This window comes from Nyctereutes procyonoides, unplaced genomic scaffold (genome assembly GCF_905146905.1).
Source record: "Nyctereutes procyonoides isolate TBG_1078 unplaced genomic scaffold, NYPRO_anot_genome, whole genome shotgun sequence".
Lineage (NCBI taxonomy): Eukaryota > Metazoa > Chordata > Mammalia > Carnivora > Canidae > Nyctereutes > Nyctereutes procyonoides.
The window spans coordinates 22,402,929-22,430,160 of NW_026575136.1; the positions used below are offsets into that span (position 1 = coordinate 22,402,929).

The 27,232-nt window shown below is 45.5% G+C and overlaps 1 protein-coding gene across 9 annotated transcripts in view; it reads left to right on the forward strand.

Moving 5' to 3' along the window:
- Positions 1–27,232, forward strand: part of LOC129495404 (E3 ubiquitin-protein ligase NEDD4-like) — a 336,680-nt gene that overhangs the window by 169,951 nt on the left and 139,497 nt on the right. For 8 of the 9 annotated variants that reach the window (XM_055302864.1, XM_055302871.1, XM_055302868.1 and 5 more), the window contains 3 exons: positions 15,262–15,343; positions 17,932–17,970; positions 20,336–20,389. In XM_055302864.1, the coding sequence (XP_055158839.1) occupies positions 15,262–15,343; positions 17,932–17,970; positions 20,336–20,389 (175 nt within the window). Of the gene's footprint in view, positions 1–15,261; positions 15,344–17,931; positions 17,971–20,335; positions 20,390–25,283; positions 25,358–27,232 lie in introns of those variants that run through there. The other variant, XM_055302872.1, reaches the window with a different exon arrangement.

The window sequence follows — 27,232 nt, forward strand, 5'->3', positions numbered from 1 at the left end:
TGAAATCCAGGTGTCAGCAGGAACTTGCTCCCTCCAGGAGCTCTGGGAAGGGAAACTCCTCCCTTGCCTCTTCTCCCTTCTGGTGTTTGCTGGTTATCCTTAGTGTCCCTCGGCCTTCTAGATGCATCCTTCCTGCCACCTGGCCATCTTGTCCCCATGTGTCTTCCCATCATCTCCCTTTGCGCATGTCTGTCTCTGTGCAGATTTCCTCTCTCATAAGGACACCATCATGTTGAATGAGCACCCACCCTAAGGACTTCATATTACCTCAGTTAGTATGGCCTAAAGGCCCTATTTCTTTTTTTTAAGATTTTATTTACTTATTCATGAGAGACACAGAGAGAGAGGCAGAGACACAAGCAGAGGGAGAAGCAGGTTCCCCCCGCGAGCCTCATGCACGACTCGATATCAGGACTCGGGGATCATGACCTGAGCCAAAGGCAGCTGCTGAACCACTGAACCACCCAGGCACCCCAAAAGGCCCTATCTATCTATCTATCTATCTATCTATTTATAAAAATTTCTTTCTTTATTCATAAGAGGCATGCAGAGAGAGAGAGAGAGAGAGAGAGAGAGAGAGAGGCAGAGGGAGAAGCAGGATCCCTGCAAGGGAGCCTGATGCAGGACTCGATCCTAGGACTCCAGTATCACACCCTGGGCTGAAGGCAGGCGTTCAACTGCTGAGCCACCCAGGCATCCCTAAAGGCCCTATTTCTTAATAGGGTCACATTCTGAGGCCCTGGGGTTAGGACTTCGACTTTTCTGTCTTTTGTTGGGAGGGGAGCACAATTTAGCCCTAAACACAGGGAATGGTTCAAGATGAGCTGCTGCTTTCTTTATTCATCCAGGTACAAGTAGTTGTCTTTTTTTTTTTTTAAGATTATTTATTTATTTATTCATGAGAGACCCGGGGGTGGGGGGAGAGGCAGAGACACAGACAGAGGGAGAAGCAAGTTCCCTGCAGGAGCCTGACCGGGACTCGATCTTGGGACTCCAGGATCATGACCTGGGCTGAAGGCAGGTGCTAAACCGCTGAGCCACCCAGGCTGCCCGAAAGGAGGTTCTTGTAGTGACAGCTGCACAGTCTTGGGGTTGGCTACCGAGTTGGACTGTCACTCCCACCCCTGAGAAGTGCAGACTCTTACTAAGTAGGTCTAAGGAAAGAGTCTACAGAAAGTGTTTGGGGCAGTGCTTGGCACAAGCCAATGCAGGGGGGTAGAGAGGGTGATATCTGTGTGCCTAGGACATGAGGGGTATACAGCTGCCTTGGGGCCCCCTCACACACTTCCCTGTCTGTCCCAGGCTCACTTGGGGTGGCATCCGCTCTGCTCCCCCTTCGTTCCCGGGCATGGGGTGGGGGGGGTCTCGTCTAGACTTGTGCCCATCTCATGATGGCCAAGGGGTGCTGAATACCTCCCTTCCTGTGCTGCCATCCCAGTGGCCCCGGAGGGTGCGGTGACAGCAGACGGGCGGCCCAGCCCTGGGAACCAGCACTCTTCAGGGTTCATTACAACTACTTTTTGTCTGTTTAATCAATTGGGGCCAAGCTCCCTGACTCATTCTCTACTCGAGAATTGGCCATCTTTTCCAGGGCTGCACAGCTCCGGGTTGATTGCCCCTGTGGCAGCGAGTTCAGGGTTCCTCCCTTTGATCTGCAGGGTTCATTTTTCATCACAAAGACCCAGGTAGGATTAGCCAAGGGGTGGTGTCACCCATGGGTGACGACCCTGGAAGTCTGTTCCCATCCTGGCTGATGGCATTGCTGTTCTGTGACTATGCACGTGTGTGTGTGTGTTCGTGTGTGTGTGTGTGTTGGCTACTGACTTGATAAATTGGGGGTAAAGGGATCTAATTGATTAAAAAAAAATCTTTGAATTTTTGTCTGAAGTTCGAGTTGGATTGACCTTTCTCTTGAGCCACGAGAGGAGCCGGTGTCACTGTCCTGTCCAACTCCCCTAAGAACAGAGAGGCTGACCAAGTGCCTCGTTTCAGATTTTTCCCTTGTTTCTTTTAGAGCTGAACTTGCCCTAGAACTGAATTCCCGACAGGCTCATGTTTTTACAGGGTACCTGTAACCGTTCTCTCGTTAGACAGTGGTGTGTGTTCAAATGGGCGAGAAGGGACTTGCCCTGCTACCCCCCCCCCCCGGTTCCCCTTGAAATAAACAAAAAGCAGTACCGACTGGTTGGTTGAAATCACAGGTAGGCCCGTGGGCTGCCCTTCCTGCAACCCAGGCAACCGGGGCAGGGTCAGCAGCAGAGACCTTGGCAGCCAGTAGAGGTGAGGCAGCCCCTCTGCCCACCCTCCCTCCTGCAGGGGTGATTGAGGGGGGTGGAAACACGGAGTTGAATGAACCCCCTTGTCCGGGATCCTGGAGAAACAGAGAGAAGTGGAATCTCCTTGCTTCCCAGGCTGGGGCCGGGGACCCATGGTGAGAAATGCAGACTGCCCTGTCCTGCCTCAGATCAGAATTGGAAACTCAAGGATGGGAGCCCAGTGACCCGGGTGTTTACTTGGTCAGCCTTCCAGGTGATTCAGATGCCCACCGCAGCTCGAGAACCTCTGGAACCCCTTATCCCCAGGTCCCAGCCAAGGTGGTGGTGCCCGCGCTAGGGCATGGGCCTGTCTGCCTTTGAGCCCTCTTAGGGCTCGCGTGGTTATTCTCGTTGGCCGTGAGCGTGGGCCAGCACCACCAGAGCGTGGGCACCAAGTGAGAGCAGAGCAAAGCCTTCAGTAGGTAACCTGGAGCAAGGGGAGGAGCAGGCTCTTGGGGTGGGGGAGCTGTCTTGTGACAGGATGCGGGGCTCGGATGGGGACTATTCGAAGATTTCCCTGATGAATCTCACTGACTTCTGCAGTATCCTCTGTGACACAAGACTTCTTACGTGGAGCCTTTGCCTGGGTCCCCCGTAGATCGCCTTCTCTGGCCTGGATGGTTACGTAGATTGAGCAAATTTGTATTTCTGCTAGAATGTAAACTAGTGCTTAAATAATAGAGTTGGACTGTACGGTTTTCAAAAACTTCTTTGGGGATAATTGAGCACTTAGGATCATTTAGGATCCGTAGGACTTGTAAGACTCAAACCTGTGTTCTTCCCGCTCAGGATCCCGGGCGTGAAGGAAAGTTCTGGAAGGAGGGTGTGACTCTCCTCTGGGATGTTAAGGGCGAGAGCCATTCGTATTTGCAGACTTCCGTGTACACATCTGTTATGAACTTGTTTTCCCCTCCCAGAGAGTTTCCGCGTGAACTACTTCTTGGAATTCCTGTCTGTTTTACTTCTTTGGAGTTCTAGAAGCTTTATAACTCTTGGTGCAAACCAATTTACATAAACATTTAGAGGGCATAACACTTTCGCAGGCAGGAATGAATTCTGTGGAGCAGAATTCTACGGTAAGTGAATGTACAGGTGTGTTAGAGATAAATTGGTCTTTGAAAACATATGGCTTTGGGGTTATGCTAATTATTCAGTTAAATAAGCAGAATAGCTACTTAAGTGTTTCAGATCAGTGAAGACTGAGGACATAGAATTTAATTGTGTGATAAATTTGAAAGTATGCATTTTTATATGGAGGCTAAATTGTCATATGGGTTTATTACCCCCCGGACATTCCTCTGGGATCTTTTTAAAAATGAACTAAATGCGCACATTTATCGACAAAGACCAAATGCTCTCTTAACAGTAATAGGGCTTTGTGTGCGTGCATTTTTAGAAATGTGTGCACATTACAAAATTTGTTTTCCAGACAGAATTTTTGTTCGTGGAACCATGTCTGGGACTGTGGTGGGAGGTAATGGGAAGATGATTCATTTCATACATTTGTGTTCAGAGCATCCAAGGAGTATTTAAAGTTATGTAAAGTGAACCTGAGTTACATATTTTTGCTATACGTGCCAGACTCCTATGTTTATGGTTATCTAGGACCCTTAAAATTAGGGCCCTTGTGGATTTGGGATATTGTCCACTGCTTTACTTGGGGCTGGTCCTGGGGAGGTAACAAACATGACTAGTCACTAAAAGTTGAAGAAAATGTTTAAAAAGTACCTCTGAACTAATCATGATCATTTGAAATTAGTGGATGCAGTTATGTTTGATATAATGGTCGTTTGGCTGAAGATTTCCACGTTGAGAGACAAATAAGCACCATATCACTTGAGGACGATCAAAGTCGTTTTACTTGGTGGTTTCATTCCTAGTCTGAGAAGTGCACATCCTCACATCCTTTGATCTCTAGATGGATTATTTCGAGGTTTTCACTTACAGTGGGCAGCAAACCCCCCTAAGCTTTCTAGACACTCTGAGGCTGTGGCACCCTGCCCCATGTGGGTATGTGGTTTGTATGGGCACATGCCCCCCCCGCACTCCTGAATGACCTTCTCAGAAGAGAGACTCTTGTGCAAAGTCTCCCCTCATCAGTTTGGAGAATGAGTTCTTTCCCTCCTGAGCACGTGGATTTGATTTGCTCCCTCCCTCAAAGGTGCGTGGGAAGACAACCCTTGAGGCGTTTGGCAGATGTTTCTTAGAACCTCCTAAAGGGGTGAGAAAGGAGATGTCCTGGCCTGGCAATTAAACATTACCTCATTGGCACAGGCCCCACAGGGAGATGGGTGCTGGTGCAAGGGTGATGGAGCATAGTCCACCAACAGGATGTTGAATGTAGATGCCATGGAACTTGAGATACTCCCTGTCCCTCCACTTCCTGGGTTGTATGCCTTTCTTTCAAGGCCCTCGGGGACCTCTTTACACTCTAACTTACCTAACTCTGGCTATTAAATCAGAGATTCATGTTGAAGTTCTAAATGACTCCCCCCCCCTCCCCCACAAACACACACCTTCTTAATAGGTACGCATACAATACTTCTAACTTGAATTTTCTAGTTGCTGCCATTTGGAACCATTTCCGAAGTGGGGGTTGGAGCCCACCGTGGGGCTGGCAGGACTAGCTCGGTCGCCCTCCCACCTCAGCATCCCAGCTAAACAGTGACACATCTCTATTATTTGGAATATATGGAGCAAGGAGAGGAGACACTCACGGTCTCCTTAATGTGGTAACACTAGCTTATAGTTTGGTATATTTATAATGCAGTAGTTTTATTTGCTTTTATAGTTGTGGCAATATACAATTTTTTTAGACTTTCTCTTTAAAGGCACCTGAATCAAGTTCATTAATACCATTTCAGTGGCTGCATAGCATTTCATGTGTATACATATATATGAAGACAGCTTTTCCTTATTCATGAAATGAGGATACCAACCTCCTCCTTGCCAGGACTGTTTTAGGGATTAGAGATGATATATGCGTAAGGCATCAAGTACAATGCTGTTCACCCAGGCAGTGCTTGATAAATGTTACTGGAACTTACTGCTTCTGTTCATAAGCTGTTCCCTGCATTTCAGATGGCCTTAGAATGATCATAAAAATTGATGAGCTGCTTTGAGTTCCTAAGATACACAACCAACTCATAAAGGCAACACCTACGCTTTGTACATTCATCTGACTCTGGTTTTTCCAGAGGGGAGGAGTAGACAGCCTCTTTGAGGGCCCCTTCTCATCTATTGTCTATTTGTCTGTATTCCCCTGTCACCCACTTCTTTGACCTCCCCCATGGGTGCCCCACAGTTCTTTGCATGTGATGGACACTTGGTGACTATTTGAGGAATTAAAGCAATTATTAGTTTCTGAAAAGGGAGGTGTCTTTGTTTTCCCCTTCTTCTGTGGCTTTGTGAGCTGCTCTCCGCTCTGCTAAAGCATCACTAGAAAGAAGTGTTTTCTTAACCTGTGGTAGTTGCATGTATATGGGGGGAAAGACCTAATAGAATATGCTGGAGATAAAAGCAAGTTGTAACTATTCACTTCCTTTGGCAGCTATATGAACTTTTCAGTATTTTGTAGGTGAAATGGTTTTTAGGGACAATAGGAAATGAACGATAACAAAAAAAAAAAAAAGGAAATGACCGATAGTTCTATTAAAACATAAGGAAACATTGGTTTTACACAAAGTTGTGGTTTTTTAAAAAAAAAAATTCCTTTAGCTTGAATATTTTCAGGGGCTGTTGCATGTCTACGAAAACGAAACTGTGAGTTAGAGACAGACAGATGGGCATACATCCCCCCTGACAGGCTCCCTGAGGTTCTCACATGACCCAAGTTTGGGACCTCCCCTGGGGACGGCTATAGATGGCAGGGGACCAGGAGAGAGTCCATCCCGACCAGCTTTTTCAAGGCTTAGGTGATGGGGAAGGTTTTAGGATAGAGGTAAGCAACTAGTTTCTTCCAACAATAAAATCATAACTGAAGCATCAAAAATTATATTCTTTAGCAGTTTCACAGAATACACTAAGCTGTAAAATTTTAATGCCTCTCTTAACCTGCTTTCAAACAACATAAGAATTCATTTGTCAGTAAACGGATCCATTGCTGTCTTATATTTGTTGAAAGATTGTATAGAGTGACTCATTGCCACTCTTGCTGATGAGTGATGTATTTCGTTCATGCCTTTCATTAAGTCTCATGGGCTGGAATCTATATGCATAGTCTTTCAAAAATCTTCAGTACTCATCCGTTTAAGGCAATTTTCTGAGCAGAAAAAAAATTTGAAGCCCTTTTGGGTTTGTTACTGTAACGTAGATTAGCCATGAAATTACAGGTTTCAGTGTCTCGTTGAAGAGTTTATTATGGTAGAAACATGTGTGTAACTGTTATTGGTATTTTCATGACTCTTTTTTGTATATAAAAATAGTACTTGCTGGGGCGCTCAGTCAGTTAAGCGTCTGCCTTCGGCTCAGGTTCATCATCCCAGGGTTCTGGAATCAAGCCCTGCATCTGGCTCCCCGACTCAGCGGGGAATCTGCTTCTCCGTCTCACTCTACCTCTCCTCCTGCTCAGTTCTCTCTCAGATAAAATCTGTAAGAAAAGTACTTGCTCACAGTAGAAAATCTAAAAAAAAAAAAATAAACAAACATAACTCATAAACATACCTAGAGGAGAACTATTAACTTTAGCTATATTTTTCTCAATTCTCATATATATGAAGAATTTTTAGATCCTGCTTATTCCTTAATGTTACGCCATAATTATTTTCTCCCATTTACAAATACTATTTGAAAACATTTTCATGGTTTTAATATTCTAGCCCATGATTGTACCATAATTTATTCAATCATTTCTCCATTGGACTGAAAGGTTGCTTCTAATTTCTTTTTATATGTGATGCTGTGATGAGCATCTTTTGTAGGTAAATATCTGTTTGCACATCTGATTATTTATGATTAAACCTTAGAAATAGGCTTGTTGAGTTAAAGGCATCAGCTCTTTATACTGGATACCTGCTACCATGTTCTTTTCCAGAAAACTTGGAGTAATTTCTTTACAGTAGAGAGTATTCAGATGTCTGCCTCTTCAGAAAGTGTTACACCTTTTTTCCATCTTTGACAATTTGTTAGACTAGAAACTTCAGGTTCAATAATATTGCTAAACTCATGTGTTTTATTCTCTTACAGTTTCTAGGTAATATTTTGCCTTATTTTGTGCTATTACAGATGTCAGTAATTTATGCAGCACTGGCTATAATAGCAGAGAAAATAATGAGGAAAACCTCCAACACGTAGATTTTCCAATGAGACTTTCTCTGGGTCAGCTAAGTCTTTGTGTGTCAGATCCATCAGGCAGTCAAAACAAATTTGATCTACAGCACGATGTAATATGCTACACTATCCCTCTGTTCTTGGCTAATAGGGAAGCTGTCCCAGTGGCATATTGGGCAATCTCATGTTACAGGAAAGAATTATTGCTTCCTTCAGGCTACAGTTGTGTGTTCCCTTAGGAGGGAGAAACGGTCGAAAAATGAAGACCTTTATCATTGTTCCTCTGATATCCAAATATCTAGGAAGGACACTTTTATAGCTGGGGGACAAAGCCTTGTCATTCCAACGACAGCTTGATCGTAAGCCATCTTGAATGCTCTGCCCAGTGGACGCAATTCCGCCCTCTTGCCACCTGTTGTCCTCACTGCCCTGCCTCCTGTAAAATTCATGGATCTCAGCAAAGACCGTTGAGTCTGACAAAACTAAATAATCTGTTGCAAGAGGATTTGCCTCTACACAGTCTTGTTCGTCCTAGAACACTTCAGCCAGTCAGATGGAGAGGGTCAAGCACACTCCATTACTGTGGCCTCAGACTAAGTGTCCTCCTCTGCCGTGGCCCTGGAGGCCGAGTATTGGGCAAGCCCAGAAGATCTTATTTTCATTTCTCTCTGGGAAACAGCGAGTCTGCACTGTTTCCGCTTAATGGTGACAAGGTGGAATGAGGCCCATCTCTGAATTCTCTGAGAGCAGACCATAGCCCCTGTGATGCCCTTGTGGACTTAGATACAAATGCAACATCATGGGCAGGAAGCAAAACATTGCCGAGCCTCTTGTGTGATGGCCCAAAACTTCCAAGAGCTGTGTAAAAGGACTTCGGTTATAAAGGCAAGGCCATTGGTGATGAGCTTCTCCCCAAATGGTAGAGCTGCCTTGTCAGTGGGTGCATCCCACTTGTCCGTGGATGATGTTTCTGGCCTAATGAGGGATTAGAGCCCCAGTCCCATTTTTGTAGTGGGAGACTGCACATGGTCATCCAGGCCCGAAAGTTGGCAGTTGGCCTGCACTCCTCCCCTGACCTCCTCACCACCTTCAGTTAGCCACCTCCCAGGTGTTTGCAGTACGCCTTCGGGCTACTCCCTGTCCTTTGTTTTTGATCCTCACTGCTTCTGTGTTCAGCCCTTTTTCAGTCCTTGGTGCAGGAGCCTGCCATTGGGGCCTTCCACCTACTGTTTCATCTCCTTGTAATGAGTCTGAACAAAGAATCACCCCCTCAACAGCCCCATGATGACAGCGCTGTCATCAGAGGTAGCTGACACGTATTGGGAGCTTACTGTTTATCAGATACTATTGTTACTTCTCGCCTCCTTACAAAAGGAAGTACAGCTAGTGTCCCCATTACATAAATGGTAAAACTGAGGCACAGAGAGGCTACAGGGGTTTTCTACAGTCATACAGCTACAAATAAAGGAAGCCAGGATTGACACGCGTCCTCACCCACCCAGTGGCCAGCTCTTCAGCTGCATACAAGGCTCCCTGTGGTTTGAGCTGGGAGTCCCTCTTCTCCCCAAGTCCTCCAGATTACAGCTGTGCCAAACACCCTGGCTCTAGCCTGCCACTGGACCTTTGCTTAGGCTCTCCCCTTTGGAGAAACGTCACCTAGCTCTTGGTGCTCCCTTCTTGGCCTCACAGATCCCTTTCTGGGAGAGGGGCCGAGATTGACCAATGCACGGAAATCATTCCATGCTTGACAAATGCAGAATCCCAGGTCCCACCCCTGGAGATTCTGATCTGGTGGGCCTGGGGTGGGGACAGGCACCCGATGACAGGTAACCTTGGTGAGCACGAGGCCAGGAACCACCGCCGTGGAGTGCTATATTCCTGGGGACTTGGCACACCCTGTCTGAATCATTCTTTGCTCCTCTGTGCCCCATTCACCCGGGAGTAGGGACAGCGTCTTACTTGCATGGCTTGTCTCCTTGCCTGGAGGACAGTAGGTGGTCAGGAAATAGGCTGCTTAAGTCCTACAATGAATTTGTTGTCTCCTTTTAAGGCTGAAAATGAAAGAAGGTCATACCTACACCATTTTACTGTGCAGAGGAGGCAAAGGTCTGTGAAATAGAATTTCTCTTCTAATCCACAAAGAATGGAGCTGCTTAGAGAGTAATGCTCATGCTTGGCCCTGAGTTGTCCTACACACCAGCCGTTGGGACCGAACTAGGTGGCAGGAGTGAATTCTGAGCTCCCGCTGTAAATACCATGAGCAGTTTGACGGTCTCCACCGGGGTCCCCATGGAGCTGCTGTGCAGTGCGTGTGATGAGGAAGTGCGGAGCTCAGTGTGCTGTGGTCATTGGACCCCAGTTTGCACTAGGAGGTAATCAGTGGCCAATCAAATCAGCAATCATAGCAGAAGTGGGGGCCAGAAGGAGCCACAGAGAACCTCAGAAGTCTCACAAGAGGAAAGAATAGGATCACTATCACAGTGGCTGTCACTTGTAGGGCACTTGTACTGTGTGGCTGGTGCTCAGTGGGTACTGATAGTAACACACAATTGTATCTGATCCTCGTGGTAACTCTGAGTTAAAAATGGTTCCCATTTCATTGGTGAACAGTCTGAAGAGTGGTTGAGTGACTGTTGGAAGGTCACTCAAAGAGTTGGTGAAACAGATTTGGGACCAGCGGAGATGGTTAAGGGCATCAAATGGAGAAAGTACCATGGGAGGAGGGAGGGATGGTTGTCTTGCCTCTTTCCCTCCATGCCCCTCCTATTCTGTTGTGTTTTCTTATAAGTATTAGTGTTAATGGTTACCACCAACAACAAAATCTTCCAACCGTGTATAAGGGGTAACATGAAAACCAGAACTGTCTACATCAATCCCTGCACCCTGTATCTACTCCCCAGATTGGAAGCTTCTGATGAGCTCCTAGTGGCCTAGGAGTGAGGGGGTAAGTCTTAACATTAACCTCAGGACTGAGTTGGTCTTTTGTAGCAAAGGTATGGGGGGGGGGGCGTTTTGAGGATCTGAGAGGTACAACTTCAGAAGGCAGAAGGTTCCTCTGCGACTGCTATCTTTATTGGAAGGCAAATCCGGAGTCAGGTGTGAAAAAGACTCTGGACACAGAAGTCTCGCTGCCTTTCACCACTTCTGCAGAACATCGTGTTCAGAAGTGAAGGCCATATGGGGACAGCAGACCTGACCAGCAGCATGTCCTCAAACGCTTGGATGTTGCTTTAAGCTGAGAGAGCCTTCAGTTCCTTGCCTGGGACTCACATGCACAAGCATACACACGCCCCTTTTGTTGTGCTTGTTGTGTAGTTAGTATGTTTTTCCTAGCAGGTGGGTTGATTAGAAGCTGGGAACACGTGCAGGGAAATTTTTAGCACAGTGGTGATCGAGAGTGATTTCACATACTCAAAACTGGCTTTTGCCCTTCATGCTCTGATAGAGAGAACCTCTCAGTAGAGATTAGGGCTTTATTCCCTCTTCCTCCTCTATCTTTAGGTAGTCGAGCTGCATTTACCTAGGATGGACTCGCCTGTAGCTCTAACGAGTGATGAGAAGTAAGCTTGAATTGTTCTGAGATTCAGAATGTCCTGAAAGGGATCATGCCGTCCGAGAGCTTTAAAAGTTCTTAAAAATGTATTTTTAAAGATTGATTTCTTTTAGAGCGTGTGTGCATGAGTCAGGGGAGAGCCAGAGGCAGAGGGGGGAGAGAATCGCAAGCCAACCTGGCCCACAGCCAAGAGGCAGGGCTCCATCGTACAACCATGACATCAGTGACCTGAGCCAAAACCAAGTCAGACGCTTAACCGATGGAGCTACCCAGGCACCCCTAAAACTTCTTTTTAATTCCAGAACCCTGTCCAAAAAAAATTTCTAACATGGAAGCCCAATATAGAAGATGGTAGTCTGGCGTTTCCCTAAGATGGTTAAGCAGAAGTAAGGCTCTGTAGAATCTGCAATTTGAAAACCACCGATTCAGTTGAACCCCTTTATTTTGGAGATAACAAAAATGGAGGTTCAGTGTGTTACAGGGACTTGTCCGAGGTATACAGCTAGTTATTTGGGGGTGTTGTGAGAAGATCAGATCTCAAGGTGTGGCCTTCCCCAAAGGTAGACACTCAGCCCAGGCGTCTTGCTCTTCCTCCAGACACTAGAGCAACAAAGATAAAAAGTAGGTCATGATAGCAGCCCCAGTACAAAATGTTTTCCAACTTGGCAGAATTTTAGGGACTCCTGGCCCCCAGACATTCCTTCCAGCCAGCTCTGTTGGTGGTCAGCCGGGAGCGTGTTGTGGCAAGGCTGGGTCGCACGCGCTGGGAGAGCTGGGTTCTGGAGCAAACAGCTGGCGTCCCCTCCCACCTCCCCTGCTTACTCTTCCACCTTGGGCAGGCTGCTTGATGTCTCGCAGTTTCTCGTGAAAAACATGCTAGCTTCATAAGTTGCCCTGAGGATCCAGGGGGATCCCGCACGAAGCTCACGTGTGCCAGCACAGATTGGGTGCTTGATGGCAGTGGGTGCTGGCCTTGTGGTGAGGACGGTAGTGGTGGTACTGGTGGCACTTAGGCTCAGGGTCGAGCTAGTAGTGATTGTTCCTGAGGCTCTGGCATCTTCCTCCTCATTTTCTGATGCCTAATGCCCTGGCCCACATCTCAGCTGCATCTCAGCTTCGTGCTCTAGCGTTCTCCTTGCTGGAATGGGGAAACTGCCATCGTCCTCACTCAGCTGAGCAAAGTAGGGCAATTCATACAAGCCCGTTGGTGGCTTTTGTTGTTTTAATCATCTTTGGTTTTTGTTTTTCATTCCTTTCCCCAGCTCCCTGGCACTTGTGTCTGCTCCTAGCAGAGTCCTTGGAATGTGGTTGGTGTTCAGTAAATATTCGTTGATGTGAATGGTGCTGTTCCATAAGAAAGGAAGAGCCGGGAACCATTGTGGGTGACTGTCCCGCACCTCTTCACCCACCACCCACCACCCTTGAACTTACCCCCTGCTGTCTTGCCAGCAGCCAGCTCACCCTGTGCCCTACACTCCCTCTCCATATACTTACGTCTCACCATCCTTATATCAGTTTGCACGCTTTTGGATCTCTCTCCCTGCTGTGTTCTCTTCCAGGGAGTTTCCTGGTTGATCTTTCATGCCGACACCCTAATACCTGCCTCTACCTGGATGAGCGCCCGTGACATGCTTAGACATGCCTTGCTGTCCCGCTGGGAGACCTTGGCCCCCTCAGAGACCCCACTCTCAAGTCCCTACTGCTTGTGTCACTTACTGTGGATTCTTCAGGGGATTCAAACCAAAGCAAATAAATGATTAGTAGAAGGATATGGGTGTCCTATTAAAGCGACCACTTCAGGCTTTATTGCAGTTATGTGATGGCAGCAGCCATGATAGCCAAGGGCCATGAAAACAAGACATGGCAGTCAGCAGAGTTTGTGGTGTCTCTGTAATACGGGATTGTGTGTGTGAGTGTGCGCATCTCCCTCCATGGCATGCTCAGAGCCTGTGTTTGAGATAACAGGGATAATCAGACCTTGAGCTTTTTTTAGCAATAGCTTGGTGGCTGGAAATAGAAAATTCATTTCTATAGCTAAAAAATACCCTTTTCTACCTGGAACTACCTGGAACAGTGGTTCTCAGCGTGTGGTCCCTGAATCAAGAGCATCAGCATCACCAGGACTTTATTAGAAATACAAATTCTAGGGACCCCCCCTTACTAGCTCTTGGGAAGGGGTGGTGTCTTTGGGTTTGGGGCCCAACAATCTGTGTTTCAATTACCCCCTCCCGCAAGTAGTTCTGACAGGCTAAAGTCTAAGAGCCTCTGATCTTAGAAATAGACTTGTGATTCATCACCCAGACCATAGTTGTAATTCAGAAGGTGTTCTTAGGGGTCTTTAGGCCTAGATTAAGTTCTAGCTCTTATTCACTTTTATTCTGAGGCTGAGAGTGTCCAGATAAGGAGAAGCAGGTACATTGGTTTCAATATTCTTTAATCAAATAATACTTAGAGTTTATGGATAAGAGGCAAATGATTGACTAATACCTTCTTTAAGCCAGAATGTTAAAAATATGTACTGATAATAGAGTATAACCAAGCAAATTCTGTTGCTGTATTTTGTGTGTGTGTGTGTGTGTGTGTGTGTGTGTGTGTGTGTGTGTGTGTGTGTTTTTAAGATGTTGTAGCTTCCATTAAGATGCATCTTATGGGTAATAAATACTGTATATACCAACAATGTTTTTCACTGACTTTTGATTTCTGTTTTGGATATTGACTCCTGTTACTATCAGACTTTCTTTCTTTCTTTCAAAGGATTTCACGGCATATTTATCGAAGTAATAATAAAAATCAATCCAAAGCATTTTATGATGCTCCGTGTAATCTTTGGAAATATCCTAAAAGTTGCAAAATAAAGATTAATAGTCATGGCATAGCCAATAAAGGATAATTTTCAAATTGGATAGAAATAAATCATTAGTAATGGGTAATTAGATGAGTGAAAATTTGGGAGTAGATTGCATGTGAGCCCTATCTATGATTTTCAGGATTTCCAGTGTGAAACAGAAGAACCTGGGTTTTAGACCCTTGAAGAGTGATAGTTTAACTAGTATCCCAGGTTTAGTAAGACTAGGACATATGAGTGGACTTAGACTCTTAGTAGAAAGTCTAAGTCAGTGGTCCTTTTAATATGCTTCTTGCTAAAAGTATCAGTTAATCTAGACCTTACTGAAATCTGTAACACTGGGCAAATCTCTCTTGATTTCCTGGTCTTTAGTTTTTTGGATTTTGAGTTGTTGTTTTCATCTGTAAAAAGGTAGGTGTTGGTTTAGATGAACAATGCCTGTTTTACCTTCATTAAAGAAACAATAATTTTTACCGATATAGTAGAAATCAGAATATAAGTAAGATGCACACTAAATATTTTGGCCAGATTTTGCTAGCCAGCTAAAATTTTTTTATGCCTTTTAGTAATCTTTCATGTAATCTTTTCAGAATCTGTGTTTAGGAAAAGAAATATGGCAGATTAGTTCCTTTGAATTAATAGTTAAGATGATTTTTAAAGTTAGCATAGGGGTGCCTGGGTGGCTCAGTCTGTTAGGCATCTGATTCTTGATTTTGGCTTAGGTCATGATCTCAGGGTTATGAGATCAAGCCCCACGTTGGGGCTTGAGATTCTCTTGCCCCCTCTTTCTCTCTACCCCTTACCCCTAAAAGTAAAGTCAGTGTATGTTTCATATGCCTCATGATATTTTTATGCTTTTGTTTGTTTTAAAGATTTATTTGAGGAGGGTAGACAGTGTGAGCAGGGGGTAGGGCAGAGGGAGAGGGAGACAAGCAGATTCTCTACTGAGCAGGGACTTGATCGTAGCACCCCAAGATCATGACCTCAGCCAAATGAAGAGTTGGATGCTTAATAGACTGGGCCACCCAGGTGCCCCTCTTTTTTTTAAGATTTATTTATTAGAGAGTTTTGCTTTTAAATACATATCACTGGCTCTGGTTGATAGAAACTTTCCTTGTATATTTACTTAATAGACATGTTGAAAATGTTAGTGCTTAGTTTGTGAAATTTACATAAACTGGGTCATTAAGTGACATTTTCATTTGGGTTTTGTCTACCTTTTTTTGTATTTTTTTAAATGAAAAGTATAATCTCACTAAATATGAAATATTTTCTTACAGTGATCCGTATGTGAAACTTTCATTGTACGTAGCAGATGAGAATAGAGAACTTGCTTTGGTACAGACAAAAACCATTAAAAAGGTAGGTGCCCATCCTTAATTAAACTTCGTCTAAATAATAATTTAATCCAATTAAGTACTTTGGCTCTGTAGAAGTTTATATTTTAAGTTTGGCAGTATTTTTATTTTAAGCATCAGTATTATTATTATTTAAATTTGTTTTTAGTATCTCCCAGTATTAAATCTGTAAATTTAACATAGACCACGCTTTTCAGGATTAACCCAAGATATTCATCCTGGCTTTTAGTTAAATGACTGTTAAAGGCAGTATTTTTAAAATAAGTATTATTTATTTAAAATAAGTTTTATTACAAGTAGCAATTTTTTTCCCTGCAAAGAATACAGTAAGACAAGGGTTCTTTTTTTTTTTTTTTCTTTTTTTTTTTTGACAAGGGTTTGTTCTTGTTGACTTGTTATCTTTCATGTAGACTTTTAAAATACATTTAATGAAACGGAGTGGCTTGTGAGATTGGTAGACACAAAAGGAATGGTTTCCCTTGAAGCAAATATTACTAAAAGAAGCAAAATGTTTGCTTAGTTACTAAACATGTGTATCTGTTTTCTAAATCTTAATTACATGATTTCATTAAAGATGTTTCCATAATTCTATTTTAATTCATCTACCACCATGTTTCCCTGTATGTGTCTGTATGTGTGTAAATCTTAAGTATTTACTCCATATTTGGGGCATTTATTGAAGATGGAATTTATTTTTTAATCCAAAGAACTGTTCTTATCTGTGCTTGAGTATTATTTATCAGGGAGTGCTATTTTCCCCATCACCTCTGGGGAGTAGATAGTCTAATACTTGGTGTGGTGACCGTACCTTGGAGAACACGAGGGCTTTAAAAAAATGCTCACTCCCTGCCATTGTGCAGACACCTGAGCCCCTGGCCCGGGTCATCCTAAGTAAGGAGCAGCCTTTGTGGCTCGTCCTCCACCTGGCCTCGTGAGTGGCGTTAAAAATCTGTTGTGCAAACAGGAGCCGGTGTTGTGATCAGTGGGGAGGACTCCGGAGCAGCTCGGAGCCCATTGTTCCCGGTGTCAGGCGCTGTCCCTGCTTCTGCGGGCGGCGGGGCGGCGGGGCGGGGCGGGGGCGCGCCCTGCAGCGCAGGCGGGAGGCGCGGGGCGCGGGGGGGCGTGGGCCGGACGGAGCGGGGCTGGGGGGCCGCCGGGCCGCCCCTCGTCGCCGGAGCCTCCCCCTCCCGGTTAGTATTGCTGCGCTGAGCTGCGCGCTCCGTTTGCTGCTTTGCTGCTTTGCTTTGGGAGCTGCTGTCCCCCTGCCCCGGGAGCTGGTCCCCTACCTGCCAGGTGCCCCTTGCATTTCTGGGCGGCCCAAGTCGGGGCCGCATCGCCCCCCAGGCCAGGTCCTGCCTACCTGCCTGGCACCTCTCCCTCCCCTCTTCCCTCCCTCTCTCCCTCCCTCTCTCTCTGTCTCTCATTGCATCTCTCTCTCTCTCTCTCTCTCTCTCTCTCTCATTGTATCCCCAGCTACATTCACAGCTAAAAAAAAAAAAAAAAAAGTGTGAAACCCCGTCCATTCGGATCGGATTCCCTCCTGAGCTGTGGGTGGGCAAAGTGCTGATTTTTTAAAAATACCAGTTCATGGTTGTGTGAATTGTGTGTGCGTGGTGGTGGTTGTTACGGTGCATTGGTGTCCTATCTCTGCTTCCTCGTGCTGGTGTGTTAAAGGGGATAGATTGATAAAGGCAAATCTCGTTCAGACTAAACAATACCTGTAGCCCTGGGTGAGGTGGTGGGTTTTTTTCTTTTTAGTCTGTACATTTGGTTTTTGAGGGATGTGTTAAGGGTCTTAACGCCTGTCCAAATGCACAAACATGCCTGTATGTATTCTTGCACAGTATCTGTTTCATCTTAGTTGGAAAGGATGCTTGGCAGCCCGTCTTTTGTCCATCTTGAGGACAAAAGTATCCTTTCCATGTTCTTGTGAGATAGAGTGCTTGATGGATATGGAGATGGATGGATAGACAGGAATAGGAGGAGGAGGATTGAAGGAAATGAAGGTGAAGATTTTGAACATTGGTTATTTTGGAGGATAATCCACTTTTGATCTGAAGCTGGCAGGGTTTTTTTTTTTTCCATGTACTATAATCTGACCATCAATATTTTTCTTTATAAAATATTCTTCAGATTTCAGTATTTATATAAATAATGAATACTTTTGCCTTTCTGCCAGCTGCTTCCTTGCTCTCCAAAACAGATTTGTGGCAGGTTGAGAGAAGTGAACAAAGTTCATTTCCTTCTTGATGAAATAATCATGGGAATGTGAATTTCTTGAAGAAAATTTTTATATTTTTTCATGATGATGGCTCTTTGTAGGTCCCCGACATTATTCCTTTTGGTTGATAGCATGCAATTTATGGTGTCTTCTCTATGAATTCCCTGTTTCATTAATACACCCCTTCCCATATAGTTTGATTTACAGAACAGTCTCAATTGACTAAATGCTTTTCATTGTCATTTTGAATATCTCTTAGCACTTATTTGTAGTCACAAAAAAAAGTTCAAGCAAATCTGTGGACCGTATTGTACTAGTAACTGTTTATGTTTCAGACTGTAAAAGATATTACAAGATAATTTCTCTTCCAGACGCTGAACCCAAAGTGGAATGAAGAATTTTATTTTAGAGTAAGTTTTTCATTTTTTTGTAATAATTGTCGTTGATAACTAGATTGATAACACAATAGATTCATATTGAGTGGAAGCTGTTCAATTTTTATGTGAAATTCTTTTTGAAAAATGACTGGGTAGCCACCTTTACGGTCCTAAATTTTCAAAGAATGACTAGTAATAGCAAAATACAGACTTGTTTCACTTGAGGATATTTTAGAGACATAAAGAGTTACTCAAGTATCGTATTTTAGCTTCTCTACTTAAATTTTGTTTAAAAATAAGGTAAAATATAATCAAAACAATCTTTCTATGAGACCTGGGTTATGAATGATTTTAGAGATAAAGCAACAGAGACAACATGATTAAAAAGAAACATAAAAATAACCAGTCATGTTCCAGTCACAGAGAGTTTTGTGATTCAGTTATGTGGTGTGCATGTATTTAGGTAAAATTTCCCCAACCTTGTATATTTAACACCTAGAAGTGCTATATATAGAAATGATAATTTTCTGAATTAATGGAGATTACTTTTCAAGAAGTTTTTGTGGTGGTTGCTGTATTTTTTGTTAAAATTTTTGAAAATAGTAAACTTCTCAGCTTTTGATTGGCAAGGAAGGAGGGCTTTATCCTCTTCTAAATGAATATATTTTGCCTGCATAGCTGTGATATTAAAAACTTCTTTACTTCTAGAAATGTTCCAGAAGAGATCTTCAGATGAATGTAGTTTCCTAAAGAAGAATAATACCGTTGGACCCTTACAATTGGTCCTGATTTCTTCCTTTCAATCACAATAGTATTTTATGTGCTCCAAACTTCAGTCACTATATACGACATCTGTTTTCTATTCTGTTCAGAGCTGAAATATGGCATCGATATTGCAATACTTGGTGGATCCTATGTGTAGCCTCTACCAGATGCATTTTAAATTACTTCGTGAAGGACCGAAAAGCTAATGGGTGCAGAGAGATGTTATTGGCCCTTTGTGAAGTCTCAAATACAGGTTTCTACATGTAAAGCTCCAAATTACTTAGTCTCCTTTCAGTTTAACACCTGGGTCACATTCATGTAAATTTTAGTACATCTAAGATTTAGTCAACTCATCTTGGCTCTAAAAGTTTGTAAAAAGCTCTATTTTCTCCAGCTTTTTAAAAAAAAAAAAGGATGGGGGGCTTTGTTTTATTCTTCCCACAAATCTCTATTGAGTGCCTACTGTGTGCCGCTCCTGCCAGAGCCTCTGTGGATGGGTGCATTGGTCAGCCCAACGTTCACAGAGCTTCCAGATGGATTTAAATCCCCTGTCCATCTGCTTGCTCTGTCACTACGCTGAGGGCAGGCCAAGGGGCAAGAAACCCAGGACTTGCTCCGTGATGTACTGTCAAACTTTATTTTGTTCTACTTTCCGTGGTGAAGCAGCCCAGACTTAGTAGCAGTAGGCCTGAGTCCCATTTCTGGCTCTACCACGTACAGCTTCCATGACCCTGGAGCTCCGCCTGAAGATAGGCAATCACTCAGGAGAGAGGAGTCCTCTCTTGATAGGGGTGTTTCAGGACTTACATGCAATGATGTAAATCAGAAAGCCTACTACCTTGTATCCCATGTGTTTGGTACTTAATAAATGATAATTGAGCCTGAATGATGATTCTTGCCATTTTGGTGAGGTGTTAGCAAAGAGATAGAAAGAAGCAAAAAGACACTGACCTCACGGTTGCTGGAAGTGGAGATATATTTTATTTCTTTGTTCTAATTTCAAAGTGCGGGCTCTGGAGACCAGCCCGTGAGACCTGGTTGGGGGGGGGGGGTCTCGGTTGCCCCGCATAGTACCCCTGGGCTCCAGGGCAGGTTCCTTCACCCTCATCGTCTCAATTCCTCATTTGCAAAATTGGAGGGACAGTTACACACCATAGGTTGCTGTCAGGATTAAATGAGGTCATGTGTTTTGATATTTAATAAAGAGGTAGTGCTCCCAAATCAGCATGCAATAGTAAATAGGTCCTTTTACTCTTTTCTTCCTTTTTGTCACTGCTATTCTCATTGTCACTATGGGCCTAAGAGATTTCCTCAGGCATAGACCTTTGTGAAGATGTCACCTTGGTCTCCGTGCCTTGTAGGGGAGATTTAGAAACTCTCTAAAACTATTCAAAATTTTCTCTTTGTAGCCAAAAGCGTTTTCTTCTTCTGATGTGCCTAAATATTAGGCATCGGATAATCTAGAAATCTCTAATATAAAATGGTTTATAGACACAGGCTTTCCAGGAGAGTAGGTTAATTATTTAGATTACAAAATGATCTGGGTGCATTATAAAGCATTTCATTCTATGTCTTTTATCCTTTGCATCATTTCTGCCCATTTTTGAAAATACTGTTTTTGTTCCCTTTATAGGTAAACCCATCTAATCACAGACTCCTGTTTGAAGTATTTGATGAAAACAGATTGGTAAGTGGGTCCTAGTTCTTGATTTTTTATTTCATTTTTTAAAAACTGAATTTGAAAGCTGCATCTTCTGGACCTCTGCTATCTGTGTTGTACTTCTGGCAGTATATATGCCTCCCCATCCCCCCCCCCCCTTTGTCCTATTACTATTTCATGATTCTAACAAATACTATTTTATGGCTAGGACAGAAAATTTATTTGTATATGTGTATGTTTTCATCAGAGTCAATATTAGTGAAGATCACATTAGATACATCAAACCATATGCCTGTGCTCTTATGTTGGGAATACGCAATGGTAGGCAAACCTGTAAAGAGGCCATTACTCATGTAAACAAACCTTAAATATAAATCAGACTACACTTCCCAGTCAGTAGTGAATCTGTGGTGATTCCCTTTGGGAAAACCAAAATCTAATTAACAGCATATAGAAAAAAGTGAATCTATATTTAGCAGGCAAAATTAAGCTGTATTTTAAAAGTGGTACTTTCTCAAGGGACATTCATGGAAAGTACCTTTAAAGAACGAAGGGTATGCCTGAGTCAGAAAACTCATACAAACATTTTATATATACGTTGATACGTAAGATGTGGACATGTTACATAGCAATCTATCTGTATAATATATATATGTAAGATTTCATTTTAAAAATGGAATTTCAGCATCAAATCTAGCTTAAAGCATTTTGGCAGAATCAACTAACTAGAGTGTATTCATCAGGTACCCACAAACCAAGTGTTCCAGCTATGAATGTGAATCCATTATTACATTCTGGGTAAGCCTTTTAGGAACTCTAAGAAGTGGAATCGTAACTCCCTGTAGTCTGTTGTTAGTTGGACCCAGATTTACTTTCCATGAAACTTGTGTATATTTCTTGGTTAAAAGATGTGTTCTTATTAGAATAGAGTCAGGGCGGGGGGCAAACCATAAAATAGACTCTTGATTATAGAGAACAGACTGAAGGTTATGGAGGGGGAGGTAGGTGGCAGATGGGCTAGATGGGTGGTGGACATTTTAAGGAGGGTACCTGTTGTGATGAGCACCGGGTGTTATATATAAGTGATGAATCACTGAATTCTAAACCTGAAACTAAGATTACCCTCTATGTTAACTAACTAGAATTTAAATAAAATCTTGAAACAAACAAGTGTTCTAGTGAACCCTTCTTGATGCTGATTTCAGCTGAAACTCTTCTAAGTTTTTAAGTAGATTAAACTTAATAGAATATTTTATTTAGGAGGAGCCTTATAATACAACTCCTGTAACTCCCCATCCTTGCACATAAGACAAGTGAGGTCTAGAGCCTTTGCATAATTTAAACACATCAGCCGGTGGTAGCACCCTGGTATAATCTGCTTGTTCTCCTGAGTCCTCAGGCCAGTGGAACTCGGGAATATAGTTAATCTCCTGTGTTTGGTGTCACTCTCCAAATTGGAAAGCCAACAGGTTCTGGCCTACCGCATTGATGTTTTGTCTATTAAAATACACGGGATCTTGGTGGCTTCATGTTGAACTCAACGTTTTGTATCTTGGGTGACCATTGGTAGTACCAAATAACTAGATTACTTTTGCTGTGTATATGAAGTTATTTTCTTGTTAAATTGAATGAGAGATTCTGATGAGGGTGCAGTTCTTAGCACTCCATCTTTTATCTAGCAAATACCCAATCAGGGAGTGTTGGGTATAGAAGCCAGTCCCTGAAGACACAGATACATCCACAGACTAGTCCTTATTCTCTCGTGTACCAAGTATAACAACACTTCTCCGAGGTGAAGAAAGGGTCACATTTGAGGGGAAATTGCCTCTTGTCAGATGTGTTCTCATTCGTTATTTAGTTTTATTTTTCCCAAGAGAAATTTGCTGTAAATATTTGTTTCCCATTTCCATTACTAAGACAATGACTACTGTTGAGGTGACCTTACCATGGAACCTAAACTAGACTTCCAAACCCAAGAAGGCCTTTGAATGCAGAGCTCTAAGAAATCATGTGTGAATACACACTTGATCTGAAAAATTGTGTTTTATGATACTAATGCCTATGTTTGCCCCAGGCTATTTACAGTGGGTTTTTTGGTTGGGGTTTGTGGTTGGTTGTGTTTTGTGCGCTTTTTTCTTTTTTCTTTTTTTTTTAACTCTGCACCGAATGCTAGTGGTGGTATTTGTTTCTTCATTGGCTCTTAATCCAGCTAAATCAATACATGACTGTAGTGGTACTTGGCAGTTTGAGTATTTCAACAGACTAGCTTCCATTTCTCCCATGGAGATCAGTTTTGGCATTTAAAGCACATGCCTTTGGAAAACAGGTTTGCACGTATGTAAACACAGGGTTAATCCTCCACACCCTCAATTCTAGAGCTGTTGACAAAGTCATGCTTTGTGGGTTTTAAAATAAACTTTTTGTCACTCTTTACAGCTTAGTGTTTCCCCCTTCCCAATTTTTTTTTTTTTTACTCCCTCCTAAATAAGCTTCTTTGTTAAATAACTGATGTTTCTGGATCATGGAAAATAGAAAGCTTGAAACACACAGAATACATCCAAGTCGACAACAAATCTGATGACAGTTTTTGGAACGTTGGACCTTTATTACTTGGGTCCTTTCTGGCCCTTCAGAGAAATGGTAAGATTCCATGCTCGTGATAATATTGCTGACTTCTCACTGGAAAACTCTCAGCTCTGGGCAGCCTTGTTTCTGTATGGAATTTAAGTTAACTCACTACAAAAACCACATTCACACCCTTCCTCAGTTTTCCTTCCTTTTTGGGTCGGGATGGGGAAGGGTGGGGGTGTGGTGGTGTATTTTTTTTTTCCCCCTGTCTGGCATATAGGAGAGAATGTTTTCTCCAGCTGGGCTCCTTTTTTCTCCTGCTTCCATGTCTGACAATCCTATTATGAGTGAGATTGCCACATACACGTGTGCGTGTGCACACACACACACACACGCACAACCCTATTAAACGAAAAATCTAGTAGTGGGCAGACAGCGAACTGACAGTGTTGTAAGCCGGGCCTCCCTCCCCTTAGCTATTTTGCTACTTGTAGATCATGGTCTAATTATTTAGCATTAAAGGGACACTCATTCTGTGGGGTGTGTAATCATATTTATAGTACCTTTTATTAGTTTGCATTCCATCGTGGTAGTGTGGTGATATCATAAATAACAGAGAAACAATATCCGATGCTTGTGAAAGGGTTTCCTTGCAGCCAGGGCCTTTTTTTCCTCGTGGTCGTCGGGTGTGCTGGGGGGAGCCGGGGGAGATGCGCCGAGCGCTCCTGGGTCCAGGGCCGGGTCCCCGGGCTTGGTTGGAGAGCCCGAGCGCCCTGCCTCGTTCGGAAAGGCCCGTCCGGGGGCTTCGACGCGGTTTTAGATTTATGGCAGCATGGCCTGGACTGCGTTTGCTGCCTTCGTCAGCTGTGAGAGCTGCCTGCTGGGGCCACTCCTGTCTGATGGAAAAGCAGCAGCTGGGAAGGTGCTGTTTCGGGCTCTTGCTGTTTAAAAAAAAAAAAAAAATGAGAGCGAGAGCGAGGGAGAGGGAGAGGGAGAGGGAGAGGGAGAGGGAGAGGGAGAGGGGGGAAAAGTCCGCAGAGCCCACAAGCTGGCATTGGAGGGGGAGACCGCGGTCATGTGGCCCCGGCCATCCTACCCTCTGCCCCAGCGCGGATGAGGGCTCCTTGCTCTTATCCAATCATGCCTGGAATGCCGCTCGCCACTTGGGTTATTTCTGCTATCTGTCGCGCTCGGGGCCGCAGTGCTAACGGCTTGGCAGATGGGACGCTTTTTCTTGGAGTTTGCGGCTTCGGTTTTTGACTTCTGGCAGCGCCGGGCCCCCGCTTGCCGCTCGCCCGCCGCCTCCCCGCCCCCCCGGGCACCATGGCCCATCGGCTTCGGTTTCATTTTGGCTCCGGCCGCAGCAACACGGCCCCCGAGTCCGAGATCCCAGACCGCGAGGGGGAAGAGGACCTGGCCGCGGCCTTCCACACGCTGCCGCGGCGCAGCGGCCCGCACGGCCTGGCGGCCCCGGGCGCGGGGCGCGGCCTGCACGAGGCGGTGGGCGCGCTCAAGCGCAGCACGTCCATGTTCATCCCGCAGCTGCTCGGCCCGCTCGACGCGCGCCCCACGCGCAGCTCGTCCGTGCGCATCTCGCTGCAGCGCAAGGCGGCCGACGGGGCCCCCGAGGCCCGGGACGCGGCCCCCGAGCCCGCCGAGGCCGCCGAGCCCCCGCAGCCCGAGCCCGAGCCCGAGCCCCCGCAGCCCGAGCCCCCGCAGCCCGAGCCCCCGCAGCCCGAGCCCGAGCCCGAGCCCTCGCAGCCCGAGCCCCAGCCCCCCGGCAGCGCCCCCGGCAGCGCCCGCGGCCCGCAGCTCAACGGCGCGGACGCGGCGCCCAGGCCCGCGCGGGGCCCCGAGGGCGGCGGGGGGCTGCGCGCCCAGCACCGCGCCTCCAGCGCCGACGTGCGCCAGGTGCGGCTCGCGCCCTGCGGGGCCGACGGGGCGGCGCCCGAGCCCCGGCGCTGGTCCCTGCAGCACGTGCCCGATGCTTCTGGAAGCCCCGGCAAGCGCTGCTTCGTCTTCCAGCTGCAGCCGCCGCAGCCGCCGCCGCCGCCGCCGGGCGCCCCGGCGCCCCCCGGGGACTTGAACTTCGGCTTCACCGGCACCAAGGGGGACCGGCTGGTGAGGTACCCGCGCATCCGGCTGCAGCGGAGCACCTCGCACCCCACGCAGCCCCGAGCGGAGCGCGCGAGCCCCACGGAGGAGCGGGGGCGCCCGGACACGCCGCCGCGGGGCCGCAGGGGGGCCCCCGAAACGCGCCGCACCAGCTCGGGGGAGCGGGCGCCGCAGGGGCAGGGCTGCACCTTCAAGATCCGGCAGGATCAGAACGCGGGCCAGCAGCACTTCAGGATTCTCGTGACGCGCGGCCCGGAGGAGGCCCCCCAGGGCCCCGCGGAGGAGGACGCAGGCGGCCCCGCCGGCGCCCCGGTGAGTCGGAGCGCGGTGCCCCGGGGGCGCGGGGGGGGGGGGGGGCGCGGGGGGCGCAGCTGCCGGACACCGACCCTCCCCGACCCCTCCGGGCTGGGGCTGCCGTCGCCGCGTCTGGCTGAGCTCCGGGGCCGTGATTTGCAGCCCAGGTCTGGGGCAAGGCCCGTGAAGCTAGTCTGCGTCCCGGACGGTGCGTTGTAGAGCCTAAAAGTCAGATGACTCCCGCTGGAGGAGCCAGATGACCGCTCCTGCCTCCTTGCCGCAAGCCTCCCGAAATGAAAGAATTTTAAAAATGTCTTGCTTGACATCAGTCTGTGCCGGTGGTGTCCCAGCGTGTGCATGTTGGAAATGCATATAAAAGCTGCTTGCAAATAGAGCCCGGGATAACGTTTTGCTTAAAAATAACCGGTTCTCGTGAAGGGCGGTTATCACAGGCACTGGAGTCTCGCCTCCCTAACAGTTAAGTGCTCGTAGGGTTGGTCAGTTCCTCCCAAGGGCCTCTGTGCTGTGGGGGGTTGACCCTTGTTAACATAATGTATGGTCTTTGGGGTTTGACCCATTAAGGTGAACAAGAGTAGTAGTCATCCTTGTGGGACAGTAAGAAACGTGTTTTTGAAGCAGATTGGCTTGTGGGCCCGAGCTGGGCAGGACTGCTTGGGGACTTGCTAATGGTCAGGCTGCGGTGGCCGTGCAACTTAACACTGGCCACTTGAATGTCTACCCGGGAGGCTGTATATGGAATAGCTAAGTGCCCTGTCCCCAGCTGTGGAAACAGGCGCCCTACAACAGATTTTGGCCTTTATTTCTCCTGTGTTCTGAGTCTCTCCCTCTGGGTGAGACGGAGCATGGAAAGACAGCTGCTCATTTCACCAAGCAGATGATGACTCTGCAGCTTTTGTGGTTTATAGTGGGGTGAAAAGTTTTATCACTTAACTTTCTCTTAGGTAGCAATGACCAGCCCCCAGCCCCTGAGTGCTCTATCTAAACAGCAAGCTCCCTACATTTTGAAATGGATTTTTTTTTCCCCCTGGATTTAGTTGATGACCAGTTTGAGGATATGATCGTAGACATCGAGGGAACTTTTTGTTTGGGTTTTCGGCTGTACGTTGTGACTTTTCAAAGTGGATGACTGAGTATTAGTGTGGAATTGCATTATCTTTTATTGCTGTGTGTTGAGAACTGTTTTTGGCTGCTCGAGTGACCTTTATCACACTGCTCCATCAGTGGTTTGCACCATTTTGAGGGTATAATCAGATGCTAAATGCAAATAAGATACTTTTCTAGAGTGTTCTGTAAATGTTTCTTCTTTCTCTTCTGTGCATCCTTTTATCTCTGACCCTTTTGTTAGGAAATGTGTTTGAGTGCTTTGTCTTGATCCGAACCGATATAACTTTTATGTAATAGTACAAATTTCAATGACATTTTGATATTATGATAGTTCTAAGCTTCTCCTCAAGAACATACATCACAACAGTGGTAGGCTCCACTGGGCAACACAATTTCGTGCCCAACTTGCACCACCTACCAGCTGGAGTTTGATAAACAGAATGTATTCCTAAAGTTTCAGTAACTATTCCGTTGTATTACCAAACACTTAAGTCATTTTGCAGTTAGATGTTGAAGACAGATGGATTTATATAATTAAAGTCTCATTTGGCTTGAGATTTCTAATGTAATTAGGAAACAAATAGGATGTACTAAAAATCATGTGTACTTAGAGACAAGGACTACTCTAACTTGAAAGGACTGTTGGAGCAGAAAACAGATTTCTTCCAATTTGAAAATTTAAAGTCTTAGAATAAAGAGCCTTGCTTGAGAATAAGTTCTCTTGTGTGAATTTCATAGGTGTCGTTTGCATGTGAATTTCTACATACC